The sequence below is a fragment of the Protopterus annectens genome, chromosome 11.part0 (genome assembly GCF_019279795.1).
Source record: "Protopterus annectens isolate FY-2018-M chromosome 11.part0, PAN1.0, whole genome shotgun sequence".
Lineage (NCBI taxonomy): Eukaryota > Metazoa > Chordata > Ceratodontiformes > Protopteridae > Protopterus > Protopterus annectens.
The window spans coordinates 482701285-482727482 of NC_056745.1; the positions used below are offsets into that span (position 1 = coordinate 482701285).

General features: G+C 40.1%; 1 protein-coding gene across 1 annotated transcript in view; it reads left to right on the forward strand.

Moving 5' to 3' along the window:
* Positions 1-26198, forward strand: part of ZDHHC17 (zinc finger DHHC-type palmitoyltransferase 17) — a 1884000-nt gene that overhangs the window by 1650454 nt on the left and 207348 nt on the right. Inside the window, exon 15 of the mRNA XM_044087981.1 lies at positions 15777-15934. Coding sequence (XP_043943916.1) covers positions 15777-15934 — 158 coding nt within the window. The remainder of the gene's footprint in view (positions 1-15776; positions 15935-26198) is intronic.

Genomic DNA, 26198 nt, shown 5'->3' on the forward strand with positions numbered 1-26198 from the left:
ATACACACAGAAAATGAAAGATGAAGAAGAAAATGTAATAAAATTTGGAGGACTAAGTACCAAGATTTTTGGAGCAAATGATAAAAGGAGATGAGGTGATAAATGGGGCAAAGCTAGGCAGACATTTTTGTTATTGAACTTTGACCAGTTTACATGGACAAGTCTGATCATATTGATCATTGCTGCAGTAGCGTTAGCTATATGGGTGTTGTATCCTTCCAGGGCTATAACAGTCAGTCTACAGAGCTTTGAGGGACCTTCCATGCACCCAGACTCTCAAGCAGCTCAAGCTGAGCTGATTAAAAGACAAGTTTGGGCACCAAGCCCTTTAGAACTTTACTTCTGCCAACGAGTCCGTTCATCTGAGGCTTTCAAGGATTGATGGTCAGCTTGTGCTGTTCGTTAGCAGGGCAAATAAGTTCCCTGGGGTTGGGGGGGGGGACTTCCATTTTCTAAATCTTGTTAGTGTTTTATCACTTTCCTCTTCAGTAAAGTTATTCTAAGCTAGGCGGTTTGTATTTTAACCAGTTGTTATGAGACTGTATTTTCTTGTCAGTTTAAAAATTGTGTATAGTAACTTAAACCATTTTTTCTATGAATAAACTATGTTCATTTTACTTTGTTGTAGCTGGCATAGTGTTTTATAGTGCTTTTCACTGCATTTTTTATGTCAAAAAAGTGACTTTTAAAGACTTGTAGTAATTACCGGCATTTGCTGATTGTGATTGTCTTCCCTGGGAAAGAGGCACCATTTTCACCTTGTCCCACTGTCTATATTTCCTCTTGCTGCAAAAAGAAAAAGTTAAGCAAACAGCCTTGCCAGCACAGCAAGATAGCAATTTACCTTAGCCTCAGGTGGGTGACTCCGCTGTGGCCATTTGTAGTACCTCAGACCACTCATCTTTTACCCTGGATCCCTGTGGTGTGGCACCTACAGAAACTGTGGACCAGTGTTAGCCACATACTCTGTGGCTGTTAGGATCCCCCTCAGTGGGCAAAGAAGAGACACTGTTGGCATTCCTGGGAGAGGCAACAAGGCAGGTTTCCCTGTTGTGTGAGAGTGATATGACCATCTCTGAGGAAGCAGCTGCTGCCATTAGTAACACCGTTGGCACCATTTTCCTGTCAAAAAGAAACAGAAGACCAAGCATGTTTCTGCTCCTCCTCAAATTTCTTTGAATAGGAGTAGTTTACTGGGTACGGCTCAGGGTTTACATCAGGCTATTGCTCCCTCTTATAAAGTAGTTTCTGGTAAAAGGAAGAGGGATTCCTCTTTTCATGAATATATTAAAGATTCTGAATCTGAGCAGGAAGATGCAGGGATAGATAGTTTTTCCTCAGATTTTGGATTCAGACTGAGGAGAACTCTGTCTGATTCACCCTGTGTTGGGTTTCTCTTTCTCTGATACTGTTGCTAGACTATGCCAGTGTTTTCAGTGGGAGAACACTTAAGTTCCCCCAGTCCCTCAGAAAAATACTATGAGTTGTTACAGAAGGATTTTTTGCAACCCATACTCATTCCTCCTTTTTGGCTGCTTTAGAGGATCTTTGTGTTTCAGCTTGAAGTTTTCTTGATAGTGAGCCAGCTGCACCTGAAAAGGCAGATATGATAAACTTGGTCAGTCTTTTAAATTTTGTACAGTATTCCCAAACTTGACCCAGCAGCAGTAGCATTAGTTAATCCTACTGCTGCTAAGCATTTAGCTATTTCCAGTCCTACTCTTTCTGATAAGGACGGGAAAATTACTGATAGTTATGGGAAAAAGTGTGTACTTCTGCAACTTTGATTTTTCAAAATTTTGAATTGTCAGGCTAATATGTTTTGACAAATTGTGAAAATATGAGAAATGTTTTATCTGTAGTTTCTTCTCAGGAAAAGTTTCTTTTATTGCACAGGTCACTAATCATTGTTGACAGTGTGTGCATGATCCTCTTGATACTTCTTCCAGGGCTATGACTACTGGTACTGTTTTGAGGAGATTTGCACGGCTGCATTCTCAGAACCTGCTAGACGATGATGATGATAAGATTTTAAATTCTTCCTTGGATGAGAGGTATAGTGTTTGTCCCCTCTGCTACAAAAGTAATCAAAAGTGTGATGAAAGGGGGAAGCTTGTCCAGAGAATTGCTAAGGTTTTCATCTCCCATTTTCTAAAATGTTCAAGGATTTTATATCTCCTTGTCCAGTTTTGGCAAAAACAGATTAGAGTCTCAGGAATAGTAGGGTAAACAGATATTTAAGAAGAAATGGCAAGTGGGTTCCAAAGAGACGTCTGGAACCTCCCAAAACCAATGACAGTCTGGCATGTCAGAAAGACTGTTCAGGATACTTTTTGACCCCCTCCCACCTTGGCCCCATTTTTTCTTCCAGAAAGTCTGAAGCTCCATTTTTCTGTTTGGCAACAGATTGTTTCAGACAAATGGGTGCTGAAAATCATTCATTAAGGTTACAGATGTCAGTGGGAGGAATTTCCTCCTTGCCAGGGGGGTTTTCCGCTTTCCCTTGGCTCACATTATCAGTTCTCTGCCTTACCCTTTGGAATATCCACTGCACCAAGTGTGATCACAAAGTGTCTAGCTCCAGTTACAGCTCCTTGCAGGCTACATAATATCCATTTTTTTCTTGTTTAGTGCACTTGCTTATCTTTGCAGAGTCTTTTTCAATGTGTCAGGAACCTCTGTCTTGGGTGAGAGATCTGTTTCCCAACCTAGGATTCCAAGAGAATATTCAAAAGTCTTTCTTGACTCTCTCACACAGGATTGTGTTTCTGGGATGTCAACTAGACACCTCCTTTCAAAGAACATCTCCCGCAGGATAAAATAGTTTTCATTTAGATTGCTTCTAAGGTTTCCGGAGGGAGTACCTCTAGATTTTGGGTCACATGGCATGTATGATTTTACATGATACCTCTGACAAGGCTGCACATGAGTAAGGTACAGTGGTATCTGGAGTCTCTTTGGTCTCACCCAACACCCTTTATCTTTTCAAATCTCAGTGCTAGGGGTTGTCAGAAAAGAGATCTTTTGGTGGAGGCAACAGGTTTCCTTGAATCCAGATTTCTCCTTCTCAGTCTTTTCACCAAAGCAGTCAGTCTTGACAGATACTTCAACCTTTGCTTGGGGACAGTTTCAGAAGGGATAAAAGTGCAAGGGGGACCAGTTTCAGAAGGGATAAAAGTGCAGGGGGTATGGGACACCAAGAACAGATGCAAGAACATTAATATTTTGGAGATGCTTGGCCTGATCAAGGCACTCAACCCTGTGAATCATCTTTGGTCCCAGGTCTTCAGCAAGTGGTTTCAGACAGTACCACAGTCATGTTGTACATCAGCTAGCAAGGGGGGAACCAGGTCATACCCCTTTTGCAGATTAACCCTGTTAGCTTGCAATATAGCTACACAGCACCATATCACTCTACAGCAGTCCTACATTCCGTCAGAGCAAAGTTGTGTGGCAGACGGGCTGAGCAGGACCAGGGCAGACCTTCAAGAATAAATCAAATATTGGGAGACCTCTGATCTAGTTCCCATCTATGGGGAGTTCCTCAAGTAGACCTCTTTGCCTGCACTTTCATCAGTCATTTGGCAGGATTCTGTTCTAGGACTGTAAGCAAGAAAGCCAAGAAGACAGAAGCCTTTTCTTTGGACTGGAATGTTCCTGTATGCTTTTCCTCTAATTTCTAGAGTACTTCTGAACATTCAGAAGGAATCCCCCAAGATTATTGTGGTGACTCCCTCTTGGTCCTGGCAACTCTAATTCTCCTTTCTTTTGGAAATGGCCAGGGGCAGTTAACACAAGCTTCTTCACAGACTGGATCTACTCACACAAGAATGGGAGTGTTTGATAGTATGACTTCAGTCATCTTCAGTTCACTGCCTGGATGTTAGGACCTTAATTCCTTTTAGGCACCTGTTCACCGAGGACGTGCAGCAGGTATTAATGGAGACAAGAAAGCCTGTTACTTGAAAATCATATATTGGCAAATAGAAAATACTTTCTGGTTGGTGCCAACAACATAATCCGTACCCATTCAGAGCTAGTCGTTCTCTGGTTTTTACGGTATTTTATTTAATTAATTTATTTTTTTTAGTTATTCACATTTGATTACCAGGAAAGTCCAACTGGGTAGGTGCCCATTTTCAGCAGAGGCCCAGGGAGAAAAGCTCCAAAGTATTACAAAACATGTTAAGAATAATAATTTTGCATTCTTTAATATAAAAAGCAAATACAGGTACTTGCGTATTATCGCAACCAGATTTTTGTGGTAATGCTGGTTGCTTCTGTTTAGGTCAAGTAGTAGCAGTGCAGTGTTATGAAGGTTAGAGACATGTTCTGTAATGTTTTTATACTTTTAGGAAGGTTTATCATTAAAACGGCTCAAAAAAATAAGGTTCAAAAACAGGTTTCCCCTTTTTTACCGCCAGCATCTCCTGTCAGTTAAGAGAGTTCCATTCTACTGCGAACGTGTTCCTTCCGCATGCTGTCGGTGAAGTAGGAAATTTCTATTTTTAAACATGTATTATTTATCAGCTGTTTCAATGATGAAGCTACCTAAGTCCACCAAACAGGTTTTAAACCTTCATAATACTGTCATGCATCCAAAAAAAAAACAAAAAGATAACGCCGACGATGTAATAGTCCTTCGCCACAAGGAACTGCAGTTCAAAGTAATCCTTATCACAGACTGTACGCTAACTCCTACACTCCTTTCAGCCCAGCACACGTACGCACTCAATCACTGCGATTGCTGAATTCAATGCTTGACGCTGTTAAAGGACGCTACCCACAAACCTCAAAATTATAAGTCTGTCTTGTTTTTTTTAAAAACCCCCACCGGTATCCCCAGCAGACATTCTGCCAGTCTACACTTCCATATCACACTTCAATGAGGCCATTTCAGTAAAAGTGAAGAAAGTAAAAGATGTCACAAAATCGGGTTGCGATAATACGCAAGTACCTAAATACAGTTTAAATAATTATACCAAATTAGATATATGAAAATATTAGTTAAAAATAGGTTTAAGTTATAAGACAATTTAGAGAAATTTTTGCCAGTTTATAGAGAAATTAATTTTAAGTCAGTATAATACAAACAGGAATTGCAATACAAAGTGAGAGAAAAGCAGGCTTATGGTAGAATGCTAGGCGAGAGAAGTTGCTGGAAGAAAGGAAGTGAGTGAAGAAGAGAAAATAAGGAGATTTAAGGTAGGAATAGGTATCTGTCTACATTTAAGGATACATGTAGCTTATCCTGGTGTTGCGAGAAAGCAGAGCCAGCTTTTGGCTAGGAAGTCTTCCAGAATTGTTTTGAAGGATGGGAGGGAGGTTACTGACCTAATGGATAGAGATAAGGAGTTCTGGGCCTTAGCAACATGGTACTAGTACAGACACTGCTCAGTATATTTGGTAGTTTTGTGGACAGATAGGAGTTTTTGGTCATTGGATCATATTGACCGACTAGAAACATAGTTGTATAGAATGTTATTTAGTGCTGGACAAGCTACTGTCCCATGGCCTGCCTTATTCCCTCTTATCAAGGTTCATTTATTGGACATTTAAGCATGTCTTCCAATGGATCCTCCTCCTTTCAAGGAAATTGCATGTCAAAATGATGTTGAAAGTTTTGCATAAAAGGCCTCCAAGTAAACTGGTGGCTGTTCCTTGGGATCTTAATTTCGTGTTACAGAAGCTAACACTTTGTTCCATTTGAACCAACTAGTCTGGCTGGCTTGAGGTTCTTAATATGGAAAGCATTTTTACTTATTGCTCTGACCTCTGCAAGAAGGGTGTCTGTGTTGCAAGCTCTTATGGTGAGTCATCCATATCTCCTTTTCCATAGGAACAAAGTTTCTTTGAGAACTAATCCTTCTTTTATGCCTAAAGTGGTGTTCAGATTTACTTAAGCTAAACTATCCATCTCCCCATTTTCTTTCCAGAATCTAAATACAAGGGAGTAAGGATACTCCATACCTTGGATGTCCACATACTACTCCAGTACTGTCATGGCAGAATGAAATCTTTCAGATCTTCAGATCAATTGTTTATTTCTCATGAAGGTTAAAAGAAGGGACAACTTGTGTCAAAATGGACAATTTCTAAATGATTGTCTAAGGTTGTTGCTTTTTGTTATACTCACCATAACAAATCTACTCCAGGCAGGATAAAGACCCACTCTACCAGGGCCTTGTCTTTATCTATGCTTTTTAAAAGGGTTGGCTTCTAGAAGTAATTTAGAAGCTGCTACTTGGTCACTTGTACATACTGTTGCAGAACATTGTAAGCTTGATTCCTTCTCTAGGTCTAGATCAACTTTTGCTAGGAACATTCTCCAGATTTTGCTGTACTGTTGTCCTTCAACCTCCCAAATGTGGTTAGCTGTAATCTATATATATAGTTAAGGCTACTGCAGCAGTTATCAATATGATGAACATGTACAGTTGTGTAAGTTGAACTTGCCATTAACAGTAGATATTCAACTGATCACTGCTACTGCACCAGTGATCATTTAAACTTGCCATTAACAGTAGATATTCAAATGATCACTGGTGCAGTAGCTGTTCCCTCCCTCTATCCCCCTTGATTTTAGTTTGTTTTATGCCAGGATGTTGATATTTGATTGATTGTTTTTAGCATTATCCTTTTAGCTCAGCCTTCATCTGTCTGCTGGCAGGAAAGCTCTGAAGGTCTTCACACACTCAAACCTGTCTTTTAGTCAGCTCAGCTCGAACTGCTTGACAGTTTAGATGCTTGGAAGGGGCACTGAAGCTTTGGAAGCAAGCCAGCTGTTATATTCTTGGCAGGATGTAACCCATATAGTTAAGGCTACTGCAGCAGTGATCATTCGAACATAAGTTCAGCTAACACAACTGTACCTTCTTTTGGACATGTTCTTTAAAACACAACAACAAAACAGCACTCAGTCACTCTTAAGGCATGGAGCAGTAATAAAATGGAGCTAAAAAAGTAGACTGTATAATTTAATAGCTAGATGTTCCAATTACAAAAAAATACACAAATGAGTTGAGCACTTTTGTCCCATACACAAGAACTTCATCAGAACTGAATTAATTGGTTGTAAACTTCTTATATTGAAACTGTTACTTCTAAGACCATCCCAGTTAAAGATATATACATACATTGAATAACCATGTATGATCAACAAGAATGTTCCAGTTTTTTTTCTTTCATCAAATATTCTGTTTTGAATTATAAAACATCCTGTATAGAACCATGCACTAAACTTTGGTGTTATGTTGTTCACTAGATGATCTTGCATCTTAGCTGCTCTTAATTTGAGAAGGGGTATTATTGTCATACTGTCATTTAAGCCAGGGGCTGTGGTGGCATCTATTTTGATTTGCCATAAAAGCTCTTTATATTCCAAAGTATTTACCCCCCCCCCCACTCACCCCCACCCCCTCCAGTCTTGGGTCAGACCTAACTCTTTGAAGTATACCGATTAAAAACCTGCCATACTATTCACATAACAAACTGTGCTTATTTAGAGCATTGTTTTTGTTACCCTTACCAGTGTGATACATATGTTCATAAATCCTTCTTCTAAGTGCCCTTTCAGTTTTGCCTTCATAAAACAAAGGAGTGGAGGAACAGATTGCTAAATAAACAAGCCCCTTAGTTCCATAGTTTCCTTCCTGCAACATAATATCACTACTGTTAAAATTTGCAAGTTTAACAAGGTCTTTTGTCAGGATATATTTACATTGTGAGCAAACACCACATTTTAAATGTACCCCTGTTAACTTCTTCTCTCTTAATTTTGTTATTCGTTTCCAACATGTGTTTATTGTTACTCCCAGGTTTGTTCCCCACTAACTGTGTGATACCTTTGTTACTTAAAAACATTTTCCAGTTCTTAATTCATGTTTTGACCCTTGTGCTACCTAAAGTGTATGGCAAAACTAATGCCCTGCTAAAATTGCTCTTCTTTCCAAAACTGGGACCACCTTCACTTAAAGGGGTACCATTGAAGATTAAATCCAATGCACCAGCTCCTTAAAGGGACTAAGTTTTTGTTTCCCTAAGATCACTGATTTACTTACTATTGATGCTCACCAGTTTGTGGGGATAACCCTGTCATAAAACATTGTCAAAACCAAGTTCAAAGAAGGGATAACAAAGGGACAAGAAAGGCTACTATCAAAGACCTCCGTTGCCGAAGAACCAGTGAAAGGTGATAGTGGTCAGAAATCCGAATACAAGTCATGATAAGGTTTTAATTAGCCAGCACGGGTTCAATATTTTTAACTGTAGTAGTTTGTCCATTACATGCCAACACTTTTTCCTTTTTACACTATAAGAGTAAGTGTTATCACGGTCCAAATGCTCCTGTTACTAATAAAATAAGTAAATAATTCAAAAGAGAAGTACAGGAGCAAACCAAGGCTGGTAACAAAAATTAGCATAAATCCAGCAGTTACTAAGGCTTATTCAAGCAACAAAAATAATAAATGCTAGTTCAAACAATGACTGAATGCAAGCCAAATACGAGTAAAATCCAAGCCGTTTTATTGGTAAGCGCTTTCACCCAGTGAGGGCTTTTTCAAACCGTAAGAAACAAACATTGAATAAAATCAATTTGCATTTTATAAGGAAATAGGGCTGACATCACTTCCTATTCCTAATAAACACTTCAGAGTATGCAATGACAATATAAATATATGAGAAATATTTATATATAAAATATATATATAAAAATGCAATTACACTGAAACACTGGAATTAAAATGGATCATCAGACTTAGAGCAGACCGTAGACCAGGTTTGAATGATAAGATTCCGTTGAAACCTGTCCTTAAGAATAGGAGACTAACTGTTTAATAAACATATGTATTTTAGAATTTCAATAAAATGTTTTATATCTGTTTTTATTTACAGAAGTGCATTTTTATATATATATTTATATATATATATATTTTATATATAAATATTTCTCTTACATTTATATTGTCATTGCATACTCTGAAGTGTTTATTAGGAATAGGAAGTGATGTCAGCCCTATTTCCTTATAAAATACGATTTGATTTTATTCAGTGTTTGTTTCTAATGGTTTGAAAAAGCCTTCACTGGGTGAAAGCGCTTACCAATAAAACGGCTTGGATTTTACTCATATTTGGCATGGTTTCAGTCATTCCACAAAGGCACCAGACTCCAAACATAGCAGTACTCCCAAAGTTTTTATTTTAACATAAAATGCCACATAGACTGTATAAAAAGTCCTGACAAGTACTACAATTTAAAGTTGCACATGTACAAAACAGAACCCTGAAAAACAGATTTATGTTAAGCGCTTTTCGTCCGGATCTTATCCAGACTTCTTCAGACAAAGAAATGCAATGTTAGAGTGTCCTTTAAATTACTTCACCTGCTAACAATGACCTATCAGGTCCCTTTATCCAAGTTTAAAAGTTTTAAAGCAGTATTCACTTATGCTCAGGTCATCACAAATCAAATGTAAAACATACAACAATGCACTAAGTTATTTAAAATACATAATGTTAACCCCCACAATATTCTTAGTCCTTTTCTACAAAATAAACAATACTTTATATGTTGTTGTTCGCAGTTTACAATTAATTCAACCATTGGTGTTTCACCTATTATATTGTGAACAGTGTCTTCCTTTTAATAAATACGTTATAATGTAGTCTGCGATGTAACTAGTAAAAATACTCAGTTGTTTGCGGTCATCATACCTTGTTTCTAAAAAGTAAATTTTTGTTTGTAATCAAGTCTGATCCATACTTCCCAAATAAATCATCTTAGTGTAATCTAATCATAATAAAATATCTTAATATTCCCCATAAAGTAGCTGTTAAACATGCTCAGTTGTTTGCGCTTGTCATACCATTTTTCTAACAAGCAAGTTATTATGTTTATCTTTATATGTATATATGATATAAAATAATATGTTCAGATTTAGTTCGTTCTTCACAGTTGTCAGCTACTAGTTTTTCGCTTAATGTATTATAAGCGGTGTCTTCCTTTTAGTAGATCCTTCTTACTATTCACCGCAGTATAGTTAATACTATTATTCAATTGTTTGCGGTCATCACATCATGTTTTTAAAAAATCGATTTTCATGGTCAGGCTTAATACATAATGATAAATTCTTATTCACATGTATGGCTTATGATTTAAAATAATTACATTAGTCTAACTATATTCTGTCAGTTCCTTACTAGTAAACTAATACTATTCCTGTTATTAATGCTAGCCTACTGGTAAATTCACTTCCAATTGTCCAAATGGTCAGTAGTAAATAATCTCTCATATTTTACTAGAAAAAAATGAATAATAAAAATATACATGTAAATAAAACGTAAAAGTATCCAATTGCTGACAAACTTTTGTATATCATGCTTTCAACACTGAATTGTTTGTCCTTAGTCTTCTTGCATCAATGTTAATGGTAGTCTAATATTTACTTATGTAATTTAAACTAATCTATTCTTTGTTTATTTTTGTTATTTTATTATTTTTTTATAGTTTTTTAATAATTTTTTAACACAACCCTACTATGAGTGAGAATCCTTAGGGTCCTCTAGTGTGCTAAAACTAAAATTTATAGTTGTTTTTATGTTCAAAAATATGTCAATGATAATAGGTTAACACGAGTCAACCCTAAACACTGACTAAATAAAAAATAATAAAAAGTAGTAGGTAATAAGTGATGGTAGTAATGGTAAGTGTTGATAAACAAATGAAAGATTATTTATCCATATAACTAGTACTATGGTTAATTTACAAGTAAGGGAAAAACATGTGTCTAAGAATCTACATCCCATCATTCACTAGTACGACAATGTCCATTAACATATTATCTTGTTTATCCATACAGTTAACACAGTTGTACAAGTTCAAAAATAACCTGTCTTTTTTTATCTGAGCAAACTCTTTAATTTCAATACGCATGCTATAGAACACATTTCATTTAAACCTGGTTCCTTACTAGCATCTAGGCGTAACTGCCAGTTAAGTTCACTTCTCTCGAAAAGTAATTTAACTAGACTGTCATCTGTATGTTTTTTTATATTCTGTAGACTGACTGAAATGTGAATTAATTTTAAATTTTAACATTGCACTCTAATATTGCATTTCTTTGTCTGAAAAAGTTTGGATAAGATCGGGATGAAAAGCGCTTAACAGAAATCTGTTTTCAGGGTTCTGTTTTGTACATGTGCAACTTTAAATTGTAGTACTTGTCAGTACTTTTTATACAGTCTACGTGGCATTTTATGTTAAAATAAAAACTTTGGGAGTACTGCTGCGTTTGGAGTCTGGTGCCTTTGTGGATTTTCCTAGTTTGTTTTTCGTTTATTAGTGCTTGTCCATGGTTTCAGTCATTGTTTGAACTAGCATTTATTATTTTTGTTGCTTGAATAAGCCTTAGTAACTGCTGGATTTATGCTGATTTTTCTTACCAGCCTTGGTTTGCTCCTGTACTTCTCTTTTGGATTATTTGCTTTTTCCTTTTTGAAAAAGGGGCTGATACGTTCCAGCTGGAAGTTTTGACCCAATGGATAGTATACTGGAATTAAAGTTATCTACTAGGAAACTGAATTTGGCTGTGATGTTCAGAGATTTTAGTATTGATGCTGCCAAGTAAGCACAAATGTCAAGAAGAAAAGTATTTTTACTACAGTTTTACACCCTTTAATTCAAACTTTTGAGAATGCCTGTTTTCATGATATTTATCAAATGCACAATAAGCTTAACAGACTTAGTTAAATCTTAATAAAGAGATGGAATTCTTGAACAAGATTGAGGCATTTAACCAGATAAATGTGGAGGGAATAGTAATTTTTAATAGTATTGATTATACAAGTTGTATGTTTAAGTTATTACAGGATGGGGAAATGTATTCTCCTAGTTCGAGGAACTAGGTGAATATCGCTTTCAACAAGATTGATTTTTCCTGGAGGATTGTTTATTGCAGGGTACTAATCCAGTGTTATATGATTTTCTTGGGAATCCTAGACCTTTAATTTCTACTGTTTTTGGGATTCCTAATGTTCATAAAGACGGTTTGTACTCCCCATTTATGCCCATTGTTGCAGCTAGGAATTCTAAGACAATAGCTCCTTGCAACTTGCATAGACTGAATCCTTAAGCCCGTTGCTAGAAAAAAACGCACAATAAGGATTCCTGGGACTTTCTCATTAGACTTCAGGGTGAACGTTGGGAGGATAATTTATACTTTTTGACCATCAAAGTGGTTGATTTATTTACTCGTATCCCCCAAAAAGAGGATAAGACTTTTTTTTCACTAAGCCCTTTTAAATTGTGACTTTTTAATGGCAATAGAGATAAACTTGTTAATGGATAGTGCTGACATAGTTTTAAGAAACAATTTTATTTACTTTGAAGGAGAAATTTACTGGCAGATCAAGGGGAGTGGCTATGGGGGAGTTTTGTGCCACTATGTTTGCCAACCTGGTTTTGTAGAGTTGGGGGAAAAAAACATTTTCACATCTAAACTGTAACACGTACTGCAAAGCCCTGTTATAGGTATTTGGATGACATCTTTTTCTTATGGAGTGGTCCACCAGCGGACACTGACAGGTTTGTTTCATACCTCAGCCAGACTACAGGGTTTCTAAAGTTTACTTATCAGTTTCAAAGGAAAGGCATTAATTATTTGGACATTTATATTTCTAACATTAAGGAGGTTTTAGTTCTAACATGTATATAAATCCACCTTTAGTAATTCTTATTTACATTGTAATAGTTCACATCGTCACAATAAAGATAGGACTAGGTAAAGGGCAGTGTATTATGTTTTCCCAAATGATTTTGGAAAATTCAATATAAGAATTCAGAAAAAAAAAAGTTGGAACCCATGTTTTATGAGAGGGGTTATCCCCGCAAGTTGGTGAACATCATCAATAAGAAAGTCCGTGATTTTAGGAAAACAAAATCTGGTACTGTTTTAGGAGTTGGTTCGTTGGACTTGATCTGCAGTGGTACCCCTTTAGGGGAAAGTGTTTCCACTATTGAAAAAGATAGTAATTTTAATAGGACATTGGTTTATTAGGTAGCACAAGGGTCAAATAGTTAATTGAGAAAAACTGGAAAATGTGTTTAAACAATGAAGGCATCACACCGTTAGGAAATAAACCTAGGCTTATTTATAAAATGGGAGTAACGTTAAAAACATGTTGGAAACTAATTACAAAATTAAGAGAGGAGAAGTTAACAGGAGTACATTTAAATGTGGTGCTTGCTCACAGTGCAAGTACATCCTAGCAAAAGACCACATTAAACTTGCAAATATTAATAGCAGTGATATTATGTTGCAGGATGGGAACTGTGAAACTAAGGGGCTTGTTTATTTAGCAATTTGTTCCTCCTGTCCTTTGTTTTCACGTAGGCAAAACTGAAAGGGCACTTAGAGAAAAGATTTATGAAAATATATGTGATGTTAAGGGGAACAAAAAAAAAAGATGTATATGAGCACAGTTTACGTGAGCAGTAGAAAGAACTTTTATGGCAAATAAAATTGGATGCCACCACAGCCCCTAGTTTAAATGGTAGTGTGACAATACTCCCCCATCTCAAATGAAGAAGTAGCTAAGTTATAAGATCATTGGGTGCTATGTTGTTCACTTAATGCACATTTTTAGTGTGTGGTTTTTATATGGGATGTTTTACAGTTCAAAATAGATTGTAAATATTTTTAATGACTGTTTTATTTATTAATATTTTCAACAATTATTTTTTTACAACTATTTAATCTTTGAAAGAAAAAAATGGAACATTCTTGTTGGTCTTACATGCTGATTAAATGTATGTCTGTATCTTTAAGTGGGATGGTCGTTGAAGCAATAGTTTCTGTATAAGGAGGTTTTCATAGATTCTTACTAAGCTAATTACAACTAATTCAGTTCTGATGAGGTTCCTGTTGTGAGTGGAACAAAAGTGCTTCACTCGGGTATATTTTTATATGGTTTTGTATTTGGAATGTCTGGCTATTAAATTATGCAGTTTTTACTTTTTCGGCTCCATTTTTTTACAGTTCAATGCCTTACGAGTGATTGTTACTAGTAGTTGCAGCACCAATGCCTGGATTTCTTCGAAACACAACACCACACATGCACAGAGTCAATGGGCACCAGTGATAAGCAACAAGTTAATAACACATCTGTTAAATCCATTTTTAAATGCAGAACAAAATGTATTGGGAAAAGTCGTCATGATTAGTAACTGTGATTAGACACACTGAGTACCCTCTCCTACTTGGAGATAAGATTAGGAATGTCACTAAGGCCATTCATTATGTGTATGCAGAGTAATGATTTTGACTTTATAGTTGTGCATGTCAGAATCAGTAACACTGGATGCTTCCATGTCCTGAAGAATCAGAAGGTTATGGCTGTGTTTGTGGATGTCATTGCCCAGGTTGGTAAAAACCTTTGTAGTAGTGAGAGCATTCTTTCACCTAAGGCTGACACCTGAATACACACAAAATATTGTTTGTTTTAGAACATGGTTGGTGTATACACTGTAATACGTCATATACACTGAGAAAAGTGTTTTGAAATTGGAGCAGGATTACACCAGAGTAAGTCACCTACACACTGAGAGCAAGTCTTTTTGGAATTGGGCTTAAGGATTTCAGAAAGTGCACAATATGATTGTACAGTGCATGCAGGGAGTCATAAAAGCACTTACATGCACAGTTGTGTAGCAGTTGCATTGAGCAGCATAAGTGCAATTAAAGTGAGGTTTATAACATGACAAGTGAGCAGTTTACTTTTGCCATCCTTGTAGTGAATATTGAAACGTTCATTGACATTACTGCTTAAGGAATGTGGAAGGTGCTCAGCCTGTACAGAATTAGTATTATAAATCTATGCATATTATTTCTGATGTCAAGCTTCATGTTTAAGAAATAATATATGAAAGATCATTTTAAATTGCTGCATTGTCATTCATGTTGAATATTGTGAGGAATGATTAGTTGGATAACTATTGCAGTGCTAGTATGGTTAGGATGTAAAAAACTGCTGACATTGATTAAATAAGAAGTTAAATAAAAGGTGCACAGAGGGGGGGGGTATACATGTATTAACTTAATATGTTTTCTAGTTCCAGAAAATTACAGTTAACACTTGAAAAAATAGAAACAGGCTACTTTCTAGATAGTCATTTAAACATTGTTGGCGAGCACCACTTCACAGAATTCTGTTTTTTCTTTTTTATTATCATTACTTAAATATTTAAATTTTTACTTCTCTACTGATGCTTTATATGAAACATTATATAAAATTATTTGTATGCATTGTAAGTCATATTGCCCACTTTTCACTCCCATGTTCTAGGTTTTTCTGCCTATCATCAGTTGTTTTTTTTTTTTTTTTTTTTTTGCATTGATAGACTCCTTAAACATTTCTTTAATACTCACCTGTAGTATACTTTCAACTGCATTTGCCCAGGAAGACACAATTCCTGATTTCATAAGTGTGTACTAGGCTAATGGCCCTGGAGCATTTACAAGCCTAGCCCATAGGATTACCCTGGCATCATGCCACTCAGCCTTAGTTCCTAGTGCCTTTGTCTAGTAGACCCACTGGAGTGATCCCTGTGGTGAATTTTCTATTTCCCACTATGCCTTGTTTTGAAACTCTTTTCATTCATATCATTACATTGTGCCATATAAGAAATTATTGTACTAAACTAACAACAGTATTCACTATCATGACACTTCAGTTGTAGTCATCATTCAGTTTTGATAAATGTTTTTTTCCCCACCTAGACTGGAGAATTCACTGTCATACCAGCTACACAAAGGATGGCTTTTGGACTTACATAACACAGATAGCTTCTTGCTCTCCGTGGATATTTTGGATGTTTCTCAACAGTGTTTTCCATCTCACTTGGGTTGCTGTGTTACTCATGTGTCAGATGTATCAGGTATTTATTCTTTTTTCAGTGGAAACTTGGTAAAGAATATTCCAAGTACAGATGCAGTGTATGTTTTGGCTAAACAAAAAGATTGAAGTATGTAAATATGCAACAATAAAAGACTGTATTATGACAGAGACAGCTACTCATGATGCATAAAATGTAATGCACTTCAATACCTCTGTTCTAGTATTATTCCATATAGGGATCTCCTGTCAACTTTAACCCGACGTCTGGCCAGTATACCAAAGCCTTTAGATCTTGTATAAGCTGTAGATGTTCTTCGTGCATACAGCTGCCGTCATCACACTTGGGTTATCTGCCGTCAGGTGGGTCCTCGGTCGGCTGAATTCCAAAGTCTAGGTCCGGCGTCGGTTGTCGTCGCTTCTTCCCTGACGTCAGTGCGTCAGGGGTATAAAAGAGGCAGCCGACGCCATTTTCTTCAGTCTTTCTTGCCGCGCGGTGCCCGAAGCAGAAGCAGTTCGCAAGTGCCGGTCGGCCAGCTCCTGAGATTTACGAAAGTATTTCAGCCGAAGTCTTCTTTAAAGCTAAGTACCCGTTGAAACTTTTCTTGCCTCAGACCGATGTCAGACAAAGTTAATAATTGCATTTCTTGTGGGAAGCAAATACCGCATAAGGATTTTCACTCTTATTGTATATCTTGTTTAGGGCCAGACCACAATGTCTCGGCCTGCTTTTTTTGGGCTAGATTTAACAAGCGCACTATTAAGCGCCGGGCAGAGTTCGCCCTTCATTATTTTGGCAAAACATTTAATTATATTATGTCGTCGGATATGCCGACGCCAGTTTTAGGCAAAAAACGCAAGGATAAGGACAGACACCCGAGGCCTGCACCGAGTACTGAGACCACGCTAAGAGGTCGCAGGTTCCTCAGTCCCCATTCCCACTACAGATACCGACGCCACTCTTGGCGGAGAAACGGAAAGTTTAGCAAGGCCTGCCATTTCTGAAGGCGTTTTCAGGCCTACCAACTTATCCATTAAATTGTACACTCAATCTAAAGCTCCAATGAAAATGAAAAAACAGGGTCCTCAAGCCCCCTCTCAAGGTCCCATGCCCAAAAAACAGATGCTTAAAATGGCTGAGGATTTGATTTCACTCATCAGGGGCTCTCAACCCCCCTCAGACAAAAGACCCAGGATGGAGGAAGACTACCCTTCCTCAGATCAGGCATCTATTACCTCAGGCCTTTCTGAGGATCCGGATTACGTCTATTCCCCTTTTGAAGACTCTGATGCTGAGGAGTCTATTCCCTCGGTCTCCCCCCCCTGAGGACTACTCTTTTGGGGAAACCCTACATACATTGAGAGAACACTTCCACTGGGAAGGCCAAGATTACTCAGATTCCAAGAAAAGGCTCAGGGAATTTCTGCTGCTTCCCCAGCATAGGCCCCTGGCTATTCCTCCTGTCTTAGATATTTTGGATGATGTGTACGCAGAAGCCAGTCTTAATCCAGACTCTCTACCTCCTGCCCCTGTTAAATCAGACAGATATTACCGGGTTCCTGATTCTCACCAGTTCCTTTATAAAAGCCCTTCTGCTGACCCAGAAACTATTTCTCAGGGTCCCAAGGGGATTAAGGCCTCTACTGCTAAAAACCCTTTACCTTCAGAGAGCGATTCCAGAGCATTGGAAAGGTGGGGGGAAAAGGTGTATACATCAGCCACTTTAACCATGAGGACATTAAACTGTCAATTTCATATGTTAAAGTACCAGCAGTTCTTGCTATCTCAGCTGAAAAGCAAAATGACACAAACAGAACAACCTGATTTGAAAGAGTTGTAGGATTTGTTGCCTGGAGCAGAACAAGTGGGGAAGCATACCTTACAGTGTGGTTTTGATGCTTTAGAGGCCTCATGCAGAGCTGCTGTCACGGGGTCTGTCGTACGTAGACACGCTTGGCTCAAAGAGCAAACCTTACCAGACCATGTCAAAGCAAAATTATTAGAAGCACCACTAAAAAAAGATGTACTGTTCGGTGTTAAAGCTGAGGAGGTACTAAAGAAAATGTAGGAAAAAGCTAAATCTATGCAAACAGTTAAAGATTTCTTGCAGGTGCAGCCTCCACGCTTCAGCAGAAACTAGCCTTCAAAAAACTGGTCCTTTCCAGCCACAGACAGACCCCAAAGGGGTAGATACAGACGCCCAAGGGGTAGAGGACAACCTCAAGGATCTTACAGAGCCAGGCAATGGCAATCACCAGCCCCAAGAGGTGGAGAAGACAGAACACAGTCATTTAGAAAGCAGACACAATGACTTTCCCCTTTGCCTGCCAAACAAAGCTGTAATGGCAGCACCTTTGGGCGGAAAACTGGCCTTATTTTCAAAAAACTGGCACATTGTTACAAAGGACAAATGGATTCTGGATATTATAGACAGAGGCTACAGATTCCACTTTCTCACCCTTCCAAAGATGAGGGGCATGCCAAACCTGCCACAAAATCAATGGGCAGAGGCACAAAAACAAATTTCTGCTCTCATGGATATGAAAGCAATTCAAGAGGTACCTGCAAAAGAACAATGTCAAGGATTTTATTCAAGATTATTCCTGGTACCAAGAAAGGACAAAGACTGGAGACCCATCTTGGACCTATCTATTCTAAACACATATCTAGGGGTACCAAAATTCAAGATGCTCACATTACAGCAGCTTCTTCCCATGCTGGGCAAGGAGTCTTGGCTGGTAACGTTGGACCTCAAGGAGGCTTACCTGCATGTCCCTATCAGACAAGATTGCAGAAGGTACCTCAGATTTCTTGCAGGTTCAACCCATTATCAATTCTGTGCATTGCCCTTTGGTTTATCTACTGCGCCCAGAGTGTTTACAAAATGCCTGGCATCAGTAATTGCTTTCTGCAGACGAGGAATACAAATTTACCCATATCTGGACAACTGCCTGATCCAAGCGGACAGCAAGGACATTCTATTGCAACATCTGGCGTTTGTAATAAAACTGTTAAATTGCCTGGGGTACACAGTAAACAAAAAGAAATCCAAACTAATACCCTCTCAACAGATAATTTTACTGGGTGCTAGCTTAAACACAACGGCCCAGATGGCTTACCTCACACCAGACAAACAAGGGCAACTGTCTCAATACTTCAGCAAAATGGCAACTTTAACCAGGCTAACTGCAAGGAAAATCCTGCAGGCTCTGGGGTTCATGGCATCTTGCATTCTACTAATACCATTTGCAAAGCTGCATATGAGGAAACTACAATGGTACCTAAAAAACTTATGGTCTCAACACAAACACAGCTTGGAAACAATTTTACCACTCATTCCATGCCTTCAAAAGGAATTTTTGTGGTGGGCTCAAGCATGCCAAAGAAACACGGGTCTCCCCTTCTGTATACCACAAGCAAGGCAAGTCATTACAAAAGACGCCTCAGACTACGCATGGGGAGCACACATGGCAGACCAGTGCATCCAGGGAAAATGGTCCCAAAAACAGATGCACCTACACATCAACCAAAAGGAGATGCTAGCTGTGCAAAATTCTCTTATGAATTTCAAGGACCTACTGCAACCAGGCCAGCTATTGATAAGGACAGACAACACCACAGTCATGTGGTACATAAACAAACAGGGAGGGACGCATTCATACCCCCTATGCAGGCAAGCTATGACCCTGTGGAACACAGCATTGGAATAGCAAGTTTAACTACAGGCACAATTCCTGCCAGGGAAAGAAAACACTCTGGCAGACAACTTAAGCAGAAATATGACAGACCCACATGAATGGAAGTTGCATCCTCAAGTCTTTCTCAAAGATAACTCAAGCATGGGGACAACCAGACATAGATCTATTTGCCTCCCACAGCAATTACCAGTTGAAAAGGACCTATCATCCACAGGCCTGGAAAGTGGATGCACTATCTTTCAGTTGGACAGCATTGACAGTCTACGCCTTCCCGCCTCTACCTCTACTGACCAAAGTCCTATTAAAAACCAGAGCAGAGAGGCCAAAAATTATTCTCATTGCTCCAGACTGGCCACGACAGCACTGGTATCCTCTCCTAAAGAACCTGTCACACTCACCACCATGGATCCTACCTCAAGTCCCTCTTCTGTTGTCACAGCACAACTACATGATCCTCCACAGCCAGCTCAGAACTCTAAATTTAGCTGCATGGAAAATACCTTAATTTGCCAGCAGGCTCTCCTCTCCAAGGAGATACAGGATGTCATCTTGGAGGCCAGGAGACCCTCTACTAGAAAAACCTACTCCACCAAATGGAAACGATTTTGCTCCTGGAATCAAGCAAAGGGTCAGAATCCTTGGGTAATAAATATACCACAGATTTTACAGTACCTAGCTGAGATGTTAGCCTTTCCTTCTCTTCCATCAAGATCCATGCTTCAGCAATTTCAGCACAATACAATACGGATCCTCCTTTATTCTCACACCCTCTATTAAGGCAGTTCCTCAGAGGGGCAAAAAAATATAAAACCCCCACGGAAACCACCAGCTCCAGCTTGGGACCTCAACTTCGTATTGGAGAAGCTGACACTGCCTCCTTTTGAGCCGGCCTCTTCAGCAGAGTTACAGTACTTGTCATGGAAAACAGCTTTGCTTCTGGCTATTACCTCAGCACGCAGAGTTTCTGAACTACAGGCCCTCATGGCTGTGCAACCGTTCATCATTTTCCATCAGGACAGGGTTTCCTTACAAACCAATCCTACCTTCATGCCAAAGGTAGTATCCAGTGTGGCTTTGAATCAGACTATTCATTTACCTACCTTTTATCCAAATCCCCAGAACAAAGGGGAGAGGCTTCTCCACTCCTTGGACATTCACAGGCAACTTCGTTATTACTTGGACAGAACAAATTCATTCAGGAAATCTGAGCAGCTCTTTATGTCCTATGCTACAGGTGCTCAAGAAAAGGCTGTTTCCAAACAGACTATTTCAAAATGGATAGCCCACTGCATACGCTTTTGTTATTCATTTCATGGAAAATCAGTGCCTGTATACATCCGATCCCACTCCACCAGGGCTACAGCTACCTCAGCAGCTTTCCTCAGAGGGGTCCCTACTAAGGACATTCTGGAAGCAGCTACTTGGAGTTCAGTGCACACTTTCACCAAACACTACCACCTTCCACTATACTCAAAATCTAGAGCGGGCTTTGCCACAGCAGTCCTGCAGGGCATTCTAGGCCCTCCTAACTCCGCTTAGTACCAGCCACCCTTACTTAGCTTTGGGATACTACCCAAGTGTGATGACTGCAGCTGTATGCACGAAGAACATAGTACAGTTTTGTACCTACCATAAATGTAGATGTTCGAGTGTGCATACAGCTGCAGTCCAGGTTACCCTCCCTCCATCCCCTCTTAGGACAGAGCTTATGACAAACACCTTTAACATACAACCTATTTGGGGTATTCCTATATGGTGTATTTGCTTGCAACTACTGTTTTGACTTATCTACTTATGTATGTTTGCATAACATCATGTATTGCCTTTCTTTCTGGGGGCACCTGAAATCTGGGGCAAGAAAAACTGAAGAAAACTGCGTCGGCTGCCTCTTTTATACCCCTGACTTCAGGGAAGAAGCGACGACAACCGACGCCGGACCTAGACTTTGGAATTCGGCTGACCGAGGACCTGCCTGACGGCAGATAACCCAAGTGTGATGACTGCAGCTGTATGCGCACCCAAACATCTACATTTATGGTAGGTGCAAAACTGTACTTTCACAGGTATGCTCCCCATCTGGGATGTAGAGCATAAAGGTGATGTACAGGCATAGTTACCCAGAACTTCTTTGCTGTCAGTCCAATGCCATCCTTGCTCATCTGTCTGAATGTCTTTCTGCTGTGCTGAATACCTAGCCATCAAATAAGTGCCCTGTTTGTGGTCTTTTTTCTTTTATCTTTGGTCTTATTCTTTTTTGATTACCTAGACTTCATGATGTCCTTCTGTTCATGTGTTACAGTATTCGTAACATGAGGGAGTCAGCCGACGTCTGACTCATACATCCGACCAGTATACAAAAGTCTAAAGCTACTGTAGGGTACGTGCGACATCGCACATAGATCCAGTCCTATGTTGGTCATAAAGTGAATGGTGTAAAGTGGATGTTGGCACGCACCACTCCTCAGAACAGAATGCCCCCGAAAGAACAGCGTGAAAAAGGTGAGGAAACACACATTCAGCATACAGGCAAGCATCGGGGGAAGGCGGGGCAGGGGGAGAATACTGCAACATGTAGAAGAGAAGGACATCTATGGATGATGTCCTTCATGGATGCATCTGCAGTCATAACAAGTGGGTTGTCCTGTCGTCAGGCAGCCCTGCAGTCGGCCGGATTCCAAAGTCCGGTCCGCTTCGCTGATGTCGCACTCCACCCGACGTCATCTCTGTTGGTCTTCGGGTATAAAAGCATCAGCCGACGCCATTTTCCTCAGTCTTTCTTGCCGCGTGGCGCCCGAAGCAGAAGCTGTTCGCAAGTGCCGGTCGGTCGGATCCAGAGATTACTTCTACCGAATACTACTTCGAAGACTTCTAAAGCTAAGTACCCGTTGGGGACTCTTTCTTGCCTCAGCCGATGTCAGAAAAAGTTAACAATTGTTTAACCTGTGGGAAACAAATACCTCATAAAGATTTCCACTCTTACTGTCTGCCTTGTTTAGGCCCAGCCCACGACGTAGCAGCCTGTTCGGCCTGTGCCTCTTTCAACCGACGAACGCTTAGGCGTCGGTCGGAGTTTGCAGAACAGTTTTTCGGTTCTGATTTTGCGTACATTATGCCGTTGGATCCTCCGACTACCCCAAAAACGCAAAGATAAAGACCGACATTCGCGGTCCGCGGTTTCGGCCGAAACCACGGTAAAGCAAACCGCGAGTGTCGCCGTTTCGCCCCAAACCGAGAAAACTGCTCAAAGTACAGCTGAACCTATTCTTACAACTGAGGCCCCTGCTACAACTCTTGAATCGACCTCAGAAATTTTACCCACTACGGTGGTTGACTTATCAGACACCATCCCTTGGATGTCTCTACCCCAGCACGTGGTGCTGCTAGGGCTCCAGCTGCCATGTCCATTAAGGCCTTCGCCAGGGCTAAAGCAGCCAAGACTACTAAAACAGTGCCTGTTAAACCCCCCACATCCAGGCCCTCTTCTAGTTCTCAAATGCTTTCTTTGGCAGAAGATTTAATTTCTTTAATTAGAGGATCTCAATCTCACCCAGACAGGGCCTCTCAGCCCCAGAGAAGAGACCTAGGGCAGAGCCCCTGAGCCAGTGTCTTCTGATGATTCTGCTGATGAATCAGACATAACTGACCAGCCTGAGGCTCCCTTCTCCAATTTTGAAGATTCTGATGCTGAAGAATCCATTCCAGCTGCTTCCCCACCAGAAGAATTCTCCTTTGGGGAAACCTTGCATGCCATGCGAGAACAGTTCCAATGGCAGCAACAGGATTTTTCAGACTCCAGAAAAGACTTAGGACCTTTCTGCACCTCCCACAGCACAGGCCCTTAGCTATACCTCCTGTTCTCCCTGTGGTGGATGATGCTTTCAATGATGTTTGCTCCGCTCCAGATTCTTTACCCCAGCCCCTGCCAAACCAGACAGATTTTACAGGGTGCCAGATACTCATCACCACCTTTACAAGGCCCCACTTGCAGACCCAGAAACTATATCCCAGGGTCCCAAGGCAGTAGCGGCGACCACAGCTAAAAACCCTATTGGTTCTGAAAGGGAAGCAAGGTCACTAGACAGATGGGGTAAAGGTCTACACTTCAGCTACTCTCTCAGCTAGAGCTTTAAACTGTCAGTTTCACATGATACAATACCAAGAGTTTATGCTTGATCAGTTAACTAAAAACTAACCACTGATGAATCTCTTGATAAGAAATATGTATTAGAGATGGTAAATAACATACAACAGGTTAGCAACCATTCCTTAAAATGTGGCTATGATGCACTGGAGGCTTCATTTAGATCAGCCATGACAGGCACAGTGATAAGAAGGCATGCATGGCTAAAGGAACAAGCTTTACCGGATCATGTTAAAGCTAAGTTGCTAGATGCTCCTATGGACAAGACAAGTTTGTTTGGTACACCTGCCCAGCAGGTTATGAAGAAAATGGAAGAAAAGGCAAAATCTGTTCAAACTGTTAAAGATTTCTTGCAGGTTCAACCCCCAAGGTTTAGCAGGAACTGGCCTGCCAAAAATTGGTCCTTTCCTGACTCCACAAAATTTCAAAGGGGCAGGGATAGACGTTCCAGAGGCAGAAACCAATCCAGAGGAGGTGCCTACAGAGGACGACAGTGGCAAGGTAACAACAGAGGCACAGACACAGCCACTGCCACTACATCAGCACAACCACAGTGACTTAATCCTAAATCCGCCTACCAGGGAACAAATAGCAGCTCCTCTAGGCGGAAAGTTAACCTTATTTTCAAAGAACTGGCACTACATAACAAAAGACAAGTGGATTTTACAAACCATAGATCAAGGTTACCGGTTTCACTTCCACACTTTACCAGTCAAAAGAGGAATGCCAAATCTACCTCCAAATCAAAAAACAGAGGCTCTACGCCAGATAATGGAGTTAGCAAACATGAGAGCTGTGGAAGGAGTGCCAACAGCAGAACAAGGAAAGGGGTTCTACTCCAGACTATTCCTAGTTCCAAGAAGGGAAAAAAGTTGGAGACCAATTCTCGACCTGTCCACCTTAAATACATACATCATTGTCCCAAAATTCAAAATGCTGACCCTACAGCAACTTCTTCCCATGCTGGGCAAGGAGTCTTGGCTGGTAACTCTAGATCTCAAGGAGGCATACCTGCACGTTCCCATTCGACCAATCTGCAGAAGATACCTCAGATTTCTTGCAGGATCAGAGCACTATCAATTCTCAGCATTGCCCTTTGGCTTATCTACTGCCCAGAGTATTCACAAAATGCCTGGCATCAGTAATCGCCCATTGCAGACTACAGGGAATTCAAATTTACCCATACCTGGACGACTGCCTGCTACAAGGGGACAACAAAAGCAAGCTGACAACAGATTTACAAAGGGTCATTTACTTGCTACAAGGACTGGGATACACAGTCAATTTACAAAAGTCAAGGCTGATACCATCCCAAACAAGGACATTCTTGGGCGGAATTGGACACAGTACAACAAATGGCATTCCTGACTACAGAAAAACAAAAGAACTTCCTCTTTACTTCTTGGCACTAACAAAACTGAACAAGTTAACAGCAAGAAAAGTTCTGCAGGCCTTGGGCTTCATGGCATCATGCATAATCTTGGTCCCATTTGCCAGACTACATATGAGGAAACTACAGTGGTACCTAAAGAATTTATGGTCCCAACACAGACACAGTCTAGAAACAGAAATCCCACTAATTCCATGCTTAAAACAGGAGTTCCTATGGTGGGCTCAGGCATGCCAGTCAAACCCAGGCCTACCCTTTCGCAGATGTCAACCAAGCCAGACCATCACAACAGACGCTTCAGACCTAGGATGGGGGCCCACATGCTGGACAAATGCGTGCAAGGATTGTGGACACAGGATCAACTTCACCTGCACATCAATCTAAAAGAAATGCTGGCAGTAAAACTGGCAATCCAAAAGTTCAAACCATTTCTCAAAGAGGGCCAGTTGATGATAAGGACAGACAACACCACAGTCATGTGGTACATCAACAAACAGGGAGGCACTCATTCATACCCCTATGCAGAATGACCTTGGAGCTGTGGACCCTGGCACTCAGCTACAACATTCAGTTACAGGCAATATTTGTACCGGGAAAGACAATACTCTAGCAGACATATTAAGCAGAACCACTTCGGATGCCCACGAATGGAAGCTGCACCGGACATCTTCAAGACCATCTCAAGAAATGGGGAATGCCACAGATAGACCTATTCGCATCACCTCTCAATCACCAGCTCAAAAAATTCTGCACAAGGACATTCCACCCACTAGCATGGAAAGTGGACTCACTCTCCTTCAACTGGAAAGGCCTAACAGCATATGCATTCCCACCTCTTCCTTTGATACACAAGGTACTACTAAAAATCAAGGAAGAACGTCCAAGGATAATCCTGATAGCTCCAAACTGGCCAAGACAACACTGGTACCCACTACTGAAGAGCATGTCTCGAACAATATGTGGCCAATACCCTGATGCCTTTGATGTTAACTCAGAACAACTACAGCATCATACATCCAAACCTAAAACGCTGCAACTGACTGCATGGAACATCACATAGCAGCAGCTAATCCAGAA